The sequence below is a fragment of the Octopus bimaculoides genome, chromosome 8, assembly GCF_046866305.1.
Source record: "Octopus bimaculoides isolate indiv1 chromosome 8, ASM4686630v1, whole genome shotgun sequence".
Classification (NCBI taxonomy): domain Eukaryota; kingdom Metazoa; phylum Mollusca; class Cephalopoda; order Octopoda; family Octopodidae; genus Octopus; species Octopus bimaculoides.
In genome coordinates this window covers 60274462-60287048 of record NC_142935.1, presented here as the reverse complement: position 1 = coordinate 60287048, position 12587 = coordinate 60274462, and the positions used below count along the sequence as shown (strand labels likewise).

The following is a 12587-nucleotide window of genomic DNA, read 5'->3' as shown; positions in this document are numbered from 1 at the left end:
GCTCTTTGTCATTGTTAGCGTATAATTTTAGGTCATCCATATATAAAAGGTGGCTGACTGTTTTCACGTGACATTTGTAACCGCATCCAGTTCTATTTAGCAATTCAGTCAAAGGTGTGAGTGCCAGGCAGAACAGGAGTGGAGATAGCGTGTCTCCCTGGAATATTCCTCTTCTAATGGGGATGGCTTTCGTTTTCACAAGTCCCTCTTTTGGTTGGAGCTGTAGCACTGTCTACCATTTGTTCATTGAGTGTCTTATGTATTTTATAATAATTGGTGCCACCTTGTTTATGGCTAGTGTTTTCAGAATCCACGTGTGGGGAACATTGTCGAAAGCCTTTTGGTAGTTCACCCAGGGCATACTGAGGCCTTTCTTCTTTCTGCGGCTGTCTTCAGTTATGGCTTTATTGATTAATAATTGATCTTTACAGCCGTATGAGCCCTTGCAGCATCCCTTCTGCTCTTCTGGAAACAGGTTGTTATTTTCCAGGTGCTTACTCAGTCTCTGCGATATTATTACAGTAAAGGCTTTGTAGATCGTAGGGAGACAGGTTATAGGTCTATAGTTTTGTGGTTTCTCTGTTTTCGTGGATTTGGGAATTAAGATGGTTTTCTCTTTCGTGAGCCATTCAGGCATTTTCTCTGGCTCTGCTAGTATGTTGTTAAAGTTTTCTGCCAGCTTTTCATGCATTCCTGGCAGGTGTTTTAACCAGAAGTTGGGGATCTTATCGTGCCCAAGTGCATTCCAGTTGCTTAGTCTTTGCAGTGTCTGGGTGACCTCTTCAGTTGTTATAGGGGTCCAGAATTGCTCAGGTGCTAAGTTCGTTGTTTTAATGGTCCTTTTCTGCGGTTGTTGCTTCACCGACCATATTTGTTTCCAGTATTCTTCCAGTTCTTCTGCCGTTGGTGCTGCAGTAGTGTCTATTATTATTATTATTATTATTATTATTATTATTATTATTATTATTATTATTATTATTATTATTATTATTATTATTACTATTGTTCAGTAGTTTTATTTTTATAACGTGCTTTCACTTCACTACCGAGCGTAGCTCTGTGCGCTTTGGGTATATGCTGTGGTGCTCTTATGGTTACTGTATTGAAAGTGTTTTGCATTGAATGTGTGCAATAACCAGTAGTGCAATTTTCTGTATGCTATATATATTTGTAAGTCCGGGTGTTTTTATTATGTATTTGTCTGAATATTTTTTATTATACCTAAGGCACCTACTATGATAGGAATTGTTTCTGTTTTTAGATTCCACATTCGAGTTATCTCTATTTCCAGGTCTTTGTATTTTGAAAGTTGCTTAGTCTTTGCAGTGTCTGGGTGACCTCTTCAGTTGTTATAGGGGTCCAGAATTGCTCAGGTGCTAAGTTCGTTGTTTTAATGGTCCTTTTCTGCGGTTGTTGCTTCACCGACCATATTTGTTTCCAGTATTCTTCCAGTTCTTCTGCCGTTGGTGCTGCAGTAGTGTCTATTATTATTATTATTATTATTATTATTATTATTATTATTATTATTATTATTATTATTATTAATTTTGACTCTTCTTTTAATTTTGACTCTATATGTTCAGGAGGAGTTACCTCAATCCTTTCTATATTAACCAAAATGAAGTAGATTGACAAATTTATTTTTTGAATCAGTGGAAGACACGCGAGATGTCGAAATATTGTTCACAAGATAGCAAATGGCACTCTTCTTTTGATTTGGACTCTAAATCTTCAGGAGGAGTTACCTCAATCCTTTCTATATTAACCAAAATGAAGTAGATTGACAAATTTATTTTTTGAACCACTGGAAGACACGCGAGATGTCAAAATATTGTTCACAAGATAGCAAATGGCACTCTTCTTTTAATTTTGACTCTATATCTTCAGGAGGAGTTACCTCAATCCTTTCTATATTAACCAAAATGAAGTAGATTGACAAATTTATTTTTTGAACCAGTGGAAGACACGCGAGATGTCGAAATATTGTTCACAAGATAGCAAATGGCACTCTTCTTTTAATTTTGACTCTATATCTTCAGGAGGAGTTACCTCAATCCTTTCTATATTAACCAAAATGAAGTAGATTGACAAATTTATTTTTTGAACCAGTGGAAGACACGCGAGATGTCGAAATATTGTTCACAAGATAGCAAATGGCACTCTTCTTTTAATTTTGACTCTATATCTTCAGGAGGAGTTACCTCAATCCTTTCTATATTAACCAAAATGAAGTAGATTGACAAATTTATTTTTTGAACCAGTGGAAGACACGCGAGATGTCGAAATATTGTTCACAAGATAGCAAATGGCACTCTTCTTTTAATTTTGACTCTATATCTTCAGGAGGAGTTACCTCAATCCTTTCTATATTAACCAAAATGAAGTAGATTGACAAATTTATTTTTTGAACCAGTGGAAGACACGCGAGATGTCGAAATATTGTTCACAAGATAGCAAATGGCACTCATCTTTTAATGTTGACTCTATATCTTCAGGAGGAGTTACCTCAATCCTTTCTATATTAACCAAAATGAAGTAGATTGACAAATTTATTTTTTGAATCAGTGGAAGACACGCGAGATGTCGAAATATTGTTCACAAGATAGCAAATGGCACTCTTCTTTTGATTTTGACTCTAAATCTTCAGGAGGAGTTACCTCAATCCTTTCTATATTAACCAAAATGAAGTAGATTGACAAATTTATTTTTTGAACCAGTGGAAGACACGCGAGATGTCGAAATATTGTTCACAAGATAGCAAATGGCACTCTTCTTTTAATTTTGACTCTATATCTTCAGGAGGAGTTACTTCAATCCTTTCTATATTAACCAAAATGAAGTAGATTGACAAATTTATTTTTTGAACCAGTGGAAGACACGCGAGATGTCGAAATATTGTTCACAAGATAGCAAATGGCACTCTTCTTTTAATTTTGACTCTATATCTTCAGGAGGAGTTACCTCAATCCTTTCTATATTAACCAAAATGAAGTAGATTGACAAATTTATTTTTTGAACCAGTGGAAGACAAGCGAGATGTCGAAATATTGTTCACAAGATAGCAAATGGCACTCTTCTTTTAATTTTGACTCTATATCTTCAGGAGGAGTTACCTCAATCCTTACTATATTAACCAAAATGAAGTAGATTGACAAATTTATTTTTTGAACCAGTGGAAGACACGCGAGATGTCGAAATATTGTTCACAAGATAGCAAATGGCACTCTTCTTTTAATTTTGACTCTATATCTTCAGGAGGAGTTACCTCAATCCTTTCTATATTAACCAAAATGAAGTAGATTGACAAATTTATTTTTTGAACCAGTGGAAGACACGCGAGATGTCGAAATATTGTGCACAAGATAGCAAATGGTACTCTTCTTTTAATGTTGACTCTATATCTTCAGGAGGAGTTACCTCAATCCTTTCTATATTAACCAAAATGAAGTAGATTGACAAATTTATTTTTTGGACCAGTGGAAGACACGCGAGATGTCGAAATATTGTTCACAAGATAGCAAATGGCACTCTTCTTTTAATTTTGACTCTATATCTTCAGGAGGAGTTACCTCAATCCTTTCTATATTAACCAAAATGAAGTAGATTGACAAATTTATTTTTTGAACCAGTGGAAGACACGCGAGATGTCGAAATATTGTTCACAAGATAGCAAATGGCACTCTTCTTTTAATTTTGACTCTATATCTTCAGGAGGAGTTACCTCAATCCTTTCTATATTAACCAAAATGAAGTAGATTGACAAATTTATTTTTTGAACCAGTGGAAGACACGCGAGATGTCGAAATATTGTTCACAAGATAGCAAATGGTACTCTTCTTTTAATGTTGACTCTATATCTTCAGGAGGAGTTACCTCAATCCTTTCTATATTAACCAAAATGAAGTAGATTGACAAATTTATTTTTTGGACCAGTGGAAGACACGCGAGATGTCGAAATATTGTTCACAAGATAGCAAATGGCACTCTTCTTTTAATTTTGACTCTATACCTTCAGGAGGAGTTACCTCAATCCTTTCTATATTAACCAAAATGAAGTAGATTGACAAATTTATTTTTTGAACCAGTGGAAGACACGCGAGATGTCGAAATATTGTTCACAAGATAGCAAATGGCACTCTTCTTTTAATTTTGACTCTATATCTTCAGGAGGAGTTACCTCAATCCTTTCTATATTAACCAAAATGAAGTAGATTGACAAATTTATTTTTTGAACCAGTGGAAGACACGCGAGATGTCGAAATATTGTTCACAAGATAGCAAATGGTACTCTTCTTTTAATGTTGACTCTATATCTTCAGGAGGAGTTACCTCAATCCTTTCTATATTAACCAAAATGAAGTAGATTGACAAATTTATTTTTTGGACCAGTGGAAGACACGCGAGATGTCGAAATATTGTTCACAAGATAGCAAATGGCATTCTTCTTTTAATTTTGACTCTATATCTTCAGGAGGAGTTACCTCAATCCTTTCTATATTAACCAAAATGAAGTAGATTGACAAATTTATTTTTTGAACCAGTGGAAGACACGCGAGATGTCGAAATATTGTTCACAAGATAGCAAATGGCACTCTTCTTTTAATTTTGACTCTATATCTTCAGGAGGAGTTACCTCAATCCTTTCTATATTAATTATTATTATTATTATTATTATTATTATTACTATTGTTCAGTAGTTTTATTTTTATAACGTGCTTTCACTTCACTACCGAGCGTAGCTCTGTGCGCTTTGGGTATGTGCTGTGGTTTGTGGTGGTGCTCTTATGGTTACTGTATTGAAAGTGTTTTGCGTAGAATGTGTGCAATAACCAGTAGTGCAATTTTCTGTATGCTATATATATTTGTAAGTCCGGGTGTTTTTGTTATGTATTTGTCTGAATATTTTTTATTATACCTAAGGCACCTACTATGATAGGAATTGTTTCTGTTTTTAGATTCCACATTCGAGTTATCTCTATTTCCAGGTCTTTGTATTTTGAAAGTTTTTCCATTTTTTTAGAGAAACGTTGTCATCTGCTAGTATTGATACATCAATTAGAAAGCATGTTTTCCTTCATGATCTTTGACAACTATATCTGGTCTATTTGCCTTAATTTCTCTATCTGTGTGTATTGGCATATCCCAGAGTATGGTCGCTTTCTCGTTTTCTGTGACCTTTTCTGGCGTGTGCTTATACCATCTTTTTTCTGCTGTTATTCCATAGTGTTGGCATAGCTTCCAGTGTATATAGGTCCCAGCTCTGTCGTGTCTGTGAATATATTCCTTCTTAGCCAGGACTGGGCAGCCAGAGATAATATGATTTATTGTTTCGTGTCCATCTCCACATATTCTACAGTTACTTGTTATATTTCTTTTCATTATGTGTTTTTGGTAATTTCTGGTGGGGAGGCACTGGCCTTGTGCAGCAATTAAAAATCCTTCAGTCTCTGCTTTGAGTCCTGAGCTTCTCAGATATTGCGGGGATTTCTCTCTGTCTATTTCTTTCGCATTTAGTTTAGCCCAGTATTTAACATGTAGGGGCTTTTCTTGCCATCGTTTTATCATGGTCCGTTGCTGTTCTAGTTTTAGTTTGGATTTCATTTGTTTTATAACTTTTGTTGTTTCTTCTTCTTCTTCTTCTTCTTCTTCTTCTTCTTCTTCTTCTTCTTCTTCTTCTTCTTCTTCTTCTTCTTCTTCTTCTTCTTCTTCTTCTTCTTCTTCTTCTTTGTTAGGTAGATTGATTTCTTGTTTGTATTTGTCAGCTTCCTTAAATACTGAAAACAGTTTTTTGTTTTGCTCGTGTTTTGTGGCTATTTGTATTAATTTTCCTTGCTTCTGGAGTAGGTATTTTTCAGTCCTATGGTGCTTATTTTATAATAGTTTTCCAGCTGTATAAGACCCCTGCCACCTTCTGTGCGTTGTATATATAGCTTTTCTATGTCAGATTTTGGGTGGTGCATCCTATATCCTGTCATTATTTTTTTGTTTTTCTGTCTGTTTAGATAGTTCGTTTAGTGTCCAGTTAAGGATGTTGTAGCTGTAGCTTATAACTGGGACAGCTAAGGTGTTGAAATCCATTATCTTGTTTTTAGCATTGAGCTCTGTTTTTAGTATTGATCTAACTCGTCTATAGTACTCTTTCTTTATTTTTTCTTTCATTTGTGTAATACGTATCCTATCTAGTTCACTGACTCCTAAATATTTGTATGGTTGGCTTTCGTCTAGTTCTCTTATTTCATTGACTTTATCTAGTGTGATGTTGCTACTTTTAACTAATTTTCCTCTTTTCAGGGTTGCTTTGGTACATTTTTCTAATCCGAATTTCATATCTATTTCCTTGGTAAAGCCATGTACTGTCTGTAGTAGTGTTTCCAGCTCTTTGTCATTGTTAGCGTATAATTTTAGGTCATCCATATATAAAAGGTGGCTGACTGTTTTCACGTGACATTTGTAACCGCATCCAGTTCTATTTAGCAATTCAGTTAAAGGTGTGAGTGCCAGGCAGAAAAGGAGTGGAGATAGCGTGTCTCCCTGGAATATTCTTCTTCTAATGGGGATGGCTTTCGTTTTCACAAAACCCTCTTTTGGTTGGAGCTGTAGCACTGTCTGCCATGTGTTCATTGAGTGCCTTATGTATTTTATAATAATTGGTGCCACCTTGTTTATGGCTAGTGTTTCCAGAATCCACGTGAGGGGAACACTGTGGAAAGCCTTTTGGTAGTCCACCCAGGGCATACTGAGGCCTTTCTCCTTTCTGCGGCTGTCTTCAGTTATGGCTTTATTGATCAATAATTGGTCTTTACAGCCGTATGTGCCCTTGCAACATCCTTTCTGCTCTTCTGGATACAGGTTGTTATTTTCCAGGTGCTTACTCAGTCTCTGCGATATTATTGCAGTAAAGGCTTTGTAAATCGTTGGGAGACAGGTTATAGGTCTATAGTTTTGTGGTTTCTCCGTTTCCGTGGATTTGGGGATTAAGATGGTTTTCCCTTTCGTGAGCCATTCAGGCATTGTCTCTGGTTCTGCTAGTATGTTGTTAAAGTTTTCTGCCAACTTTTCATGCATTCCTGGCAGGTGTTTTAACCAGAAGTTGGGGATCTTGTCGTGTCCAGGTGCCTTCCAGTTGCTTAGTCTTTGCAGTGTCTGGGTGACCTCTTCAGTTGTTATAGGGGCCCAGAGTTACTCGCTCAGGTGCTAAGTTCGTTGTTTTAATGGTCCTTTTCTGGGGTTGTTGTTGCTTCACCGACCATATTTGTTTCCAGAATTCTTCCAGTTCTTCTGCTGTTGGTGCTGCAGTAATGTCTATTTTATTTTTACCCAGTTTTTGGTAGAGTTTTTGGGGGTTGGATTTGAACTGTTTGTTTTGTTCAAAGTGACGGTGGCGTTTCTCATACCGGCGGATCCTTTGTGCTTTGGCAAGGATGTCTTGGTTTAGGTTTTCTTTTGCCTCAGGTAAGTCTTTTTCTGTAATGCTGTATTTGTACAGTATTTTTGTTTTCTTCTTGATACTTAGTTGTGTTGATTGTCCACTAATTTCGTTGAGAATCGATAAATCTTTTCTCTTTTTTTAAATTTTGTTCTGGATGTTATTTATCCACAAGGTCTGTTTGGGTGGTAGAACTCCTGTTCGGATGGGTTTGAGTGAGTATCCTGCTTCTTTTGTGGCTGCCGCATATATTATGTCATTTAGCTCAGTGATATTGCCTGTTGTTTCTGTGGTTGTTAGTTCCGTGACGGCCAGGTTTATGCTATTTATTATTGATGTTGTTTTATTGTCTATTTTGATTTTTGGGAGATATAATCTGTGGTCCATTCTAAGATCTGTGGTTTTCAGTTCTTCGGTTATTCTCATTTTCATAGTATCGTAATTATTAAGTTTCCCTTCGTTATTCCCAGGTTTTAGATTTGTTTTGCCTTCCTTTTCATTCATATGTCTGTCTGTGGTGTTCTGGATTGGTGCTTTTTGTACACTATTATACATCTCTACGGTCTGGGTTTGTTGTTTTTTGTTTACTTCGTTTTTGCCGGAAATGTTACGTTTGTCCTCGTGTTCTGCTATTTCAGAGTTTATATTATTATTTGGCATTGCTATGTGACTATTATCTAGATTTTCCTGATGTATTTTTCCTTTCAATTGTTCTATTTCTATTTCTGATATCTTTTTTGCTTTTAGAATATATCTTTTTATGTTAGCTAGTTTGTTAGGGTTCATTGTTTTATCGAGGTCTTTATTTACATTATTTTTCTTCCATATTTTATATGCATGTGTTGTTGCGTTTTCTTTTTTTTTGGGTAGAGCACTGCTGTGAAATAGGGGTGTAGGATCGAAATGTATTCCCCACGTGTCCATTAATGCCGTTTTGGTTTTGTTTGCGGGACATGAGGAACAACGTCCGGCCCTTTATTTTGACGGTCATCGTTTTCTTAGGGTACCGGATCGTTCATTTCTGTTGTCAGATTGTTTTGCACGTTCAGATCTTCGTACTTTTTGCGTAATAAGCTTACAGTACGCACTTCTCGGTTGTTATTCTTGGGTGGAATAATACCGGTGTTATTTAATCTGTTTGTAATTTTTTTGTACATGGTGTTTGGGTTTGGAGATGGTCTGAATTTTGATGTAACACGTGTGTTTACGATCGCTGTGCGGGTAGTGGAGGTATCAAGTTAAAATACATCATTATATTTGGAAAAATAGAAATAAATTTCAATGAGTATTACCTTCTCGGATATAGTCCAACCCTTTGTCAGCTATTTTTTTGACTCCATGCGATGTCTTTATTTCCGATGTTTTTGGATAAATTTCGGAGCAGTGATTTATCGTTCTCACATGTTAAACGTCCCCGGTGTCTGTTAAACTTCCCCGGTGTCTGTAGTTAAACTTCCCCGGTGTCTGTTCGTTAAACTTCCCCGGTGTCTGTTCGTTAAACTTCCCCGGTGTCTGTTCGTTAAACTTCCCCGATGTTTGTTATCATTATTATTATTATTATTATTATTATTATTATTATTATTATTATTATTATTATTATTATTATTATCATTATCATTATTATTATTATTATCATTATTATTATTATTATTATTATCATCATTATTATTATTATTATTATCATTATTATTATTTTCTATTTTAGAGAGAGACTACAGATTCTGAACTATTACCTCAGAAATGTTAAGTGTACTCACATATGTATTAGTCTTTACATCACTATTTAATGTTTCAGCGAAGTGTATTCCGAGAGCAGGTATCACCCCATAAAACTCTTGAAGTGTTTCAAGGAAAACAATGTTCATGAAATCACTTAAATGAAATATGAAATGAAAATAAAAATGAATGTTTTACTTATGTCTACACCTATTGTAATGCAATATATAATGCCTCTAGATGCCATTATGCCTATCTATGTTTATGATATAGCTATCCTTTTTATTCATGCGTATGAATGTGGGTATGTACGTATGTATATATGTATGTGTGTGTTTATATATACATATATATATAGAGAGAGAGAGAAGGAGAGAGAAACAGAGACAGAGAAAGTGAGAGGTATGTGTGCGCATGTGTATGTGAATATGTTTGTGTATATTTTGTGTGATTTTGATCATAACATACATCTGGGCTGATATCTACAATCGCGCAACACTAAAATAACATTATCATGTCACTATGTGCAATATCCTTAATGTTCGACATTACATGTCTTGTCATTATACCATAAATATGGTAATTATAAATTTATACCTGCAATTCATGATGCAATATTATGCCATTACAAAACAAATCACATTCTTAATAATGTCTAAGATTTATCATCGCATGAGTCATTTTGTTTCTATGCATCTGCAATAGAAAGCAATCCCGCTTTGATAATCCCATCCTTAATTCAGACGGAGCCTGTAACGAGAACATTATTCACTGTTGCGGACTATATCCAAAACTAATTTTAATTCCGTGTCATTTTCGAAACGGGAAAATGCTGTTATTTCAGGAAAATTCTGCCGATACATCTAGGAGTTCAAGGAACAACATCAATCCTTTTTGTTGGCTCATAGATGACATGGTTGACATTGTTCCTCCAAAACATTTGTGATGTACTAGTACAGAAATATATTCTTAACGAAATTACATGATACTCAGGAACTGAGTATGTCCCTCTATGAGATATAGAATATAGGCGTTGGTCAGTTGTATCGTGTGGTAAAGTACAAGAGGTAAGCTTCAGACAATTGAGTGCATTAGAATATAATGAGATATGAAATTCTATTTAAAATAGTATGAAGGAAGAAAAGAGTATTCATGATGAGTAATGCGACTACTGTGAAATGATCCATTCCTAGTTATGGCAAGAAAATTTGAACTTCTAGACTGGAAAATTTTTGGTTCGCTTACTTTGATACTTACAAAGCGATATAAGAGATTTACCCCCTCCCTTACTAATTTATTTTGACAATGCAGACAAATATTACACCTAAATGTTTCCAAATGTTTGTATTTGTTATGACCCATTACCTTTAATATTATACAGTGTTCTAGAAGTGGCATACAAAAGATACTTGCTTTAGATGTGTTTTCATGATGAGACTGCTGATATCTTTAAGCACTCCTGCATGTTGTGTCATGAATCTTGCATTCTTCGATGTTTCATTTGTAACTTTGAGGATGCCGTCAAAGATATCCACGAGATCCAACTATGAATAGAACACAGAAATAATTGAATTAGATAATTTTCAAGTATATCTACTTATATTTGGATGAGCAAATGAAGCAAAATAAAAAAATGCATGACTCAAATGAGTTTAGATTTCTCTTTCATTCTCATTTCTGGAAAGAACAACAAATTACACACTGAAGGATTTTCGGTCAATCAAATCATTTTTACAAGTACTTTCTATAGGTTTGAATTTGACGCCAGACGAAAATTATGGCTATTTGAAAATATGTTTCGATAAAATTAATGTGCAATTCATAAGTAAACAGCTGGTAAAACGTAGAATTCTAGTGTTGAGAATCGGCAAGCTCCATTATGTTTACTTCTTTGTAGTAATTAACGTTATATCTGATATCGAAGCCGATTTCGACACTGTCTAGATCCCAATATACCATAGACATTATTCTGTTTGTGGAAAAGAGGTTTCTGGATTATATAGTCCAATATCGTCAATTATAAAGATTACTGGTTAGAGAGTTCACTTCACTGTCATAAGGTTATGGCTTTCAATAATCTACCTCATTCTAACTCCTGTGTATAGATATAATTTTAGATACTCATATCGTTATCAGTGGCATTTGGAAATATGAAGAAATATTTCATATTCACAAGCACATCACTGTGTTTGTGCAGTTCAAGAAACTTGATACACGCACAGGCATACATACGCACAGGCATACACACACACGCACGCGTATTTATAGACATATGTAGATAATGTACATTATCTATATTATTTACATTTGGCGGATATTTGTTCTCATCTTGTTTGTTGCTAACCCTGATATACCCTCCAACCTTCATCGGGTGTCTTGGTGAAATTTCGAACCTGAGTTCTCATTCTAAAGGTAGTTTTCGATGTTATTATTAGCCCGCGTTCTTAACCACTAAGCCATATGCCCGTTGAGTGAATAGGGAGTGAGCTTTAGGGCTTATAAATCTAATATTTTCTTATCCTTCTTTAATACCGGTTCCTATATGTTATTCATATCTGCTATCGGTCTGCTTAGGAGGTTGTTGTGTCCTAACATATGTGCTGCTTCATTCAGTTTTCGTATTTTCCAGTGGTGTTCATTGTCTAGTATTTTAGCTTCATCCCACAGTGGGGGAGGTGGTCTCCATTTTTCCATACATGATCAGCTATACCCGATTTATCAATATCTCCTCGTGTCACAGCTTTGCGATTTTCCTCTACCCTTATTTTGAAGGGGTGGCATGTTTCACCTTTTTGTAACCTACCACAGCTGCATGGGATGGAGTATACGCAGTCTTTGGTCATATTCCGTTCTATTTGTGTTTTCTGTTTTACTCGAAGGAGATATTTGCGACGTGTATTACTCTTGAATACTGTCCCGATGTCATACGGGATGCATATCTTTTCTATCTTTCCGGAGAAGCCTTTCACATGGGGTAGACACACTGTGGTCAGTCTATTGGTTTAATCCTCTCTTTTCTTCATAATTGGAGTGGATAGTATGTTTTGGGAAAAGTTGTTGCTTAATAGATTGTTATTTAGCTTGATCATTTCTTCGTGGTGTGTATCAAGATTGCTACTTATATTCTTTACTTGATGGTTTAGACACTGAGCAATCCCTCTCTTTACACTGTATGGATGGTGTTAATTGAAGTTGAGGTATCATCATGTGAAGGTCGGTTTATGGTATACGGATGTCCTGGATCAATACTTAGTGCGTGTTATTAATACGTCCAAGAATACTAGCTGATTGTCTTTTTTTTTCCATTGTTAACTGTATGGATGGCTTTATTGAGTTCACATGATCTAAGAGCACTTGGACATCTTCCTGGTGGGGCCAGAGTATGTAGGTGTCATCAACATATCGCAGCCATAGGGTTGGTTTTAGTGGTGTTGATCCTAGGCAC

General features: G+C 35.5%; 1 protein-coding gene across 4 annotated transcripts in view; it reads right to left on the bottom strand.

Moving 5' to 3' along the window:
• Positions 1 to 12587, bottom strand: part of LOC149134422 (membrane metallo-endopeptidase-like 1) — a 238691-nt gene that overhangs the window by 63822 nt on the left and 162282 nt on the right. For all 4 annotated transcript variants that reach the window (XM_089356557.1, XM_089356558.1, XM_089356556.1 and 1 more), the window contains 2 exons: positions 10556 to 10686; positions 9184 to 9298 (listed from right to left, as the gene is read on the bottom strand). In XM_089356557.1, coding sequence (XP_089212683.1) covers positions 9184 to 9298; positions 10556 to 10686 — 246 coding nt within the window. The remainder of the gene's footprint in view (positions 1 to 9183; positions 9299 to 10555; positions 10687 to 12587) is intronic.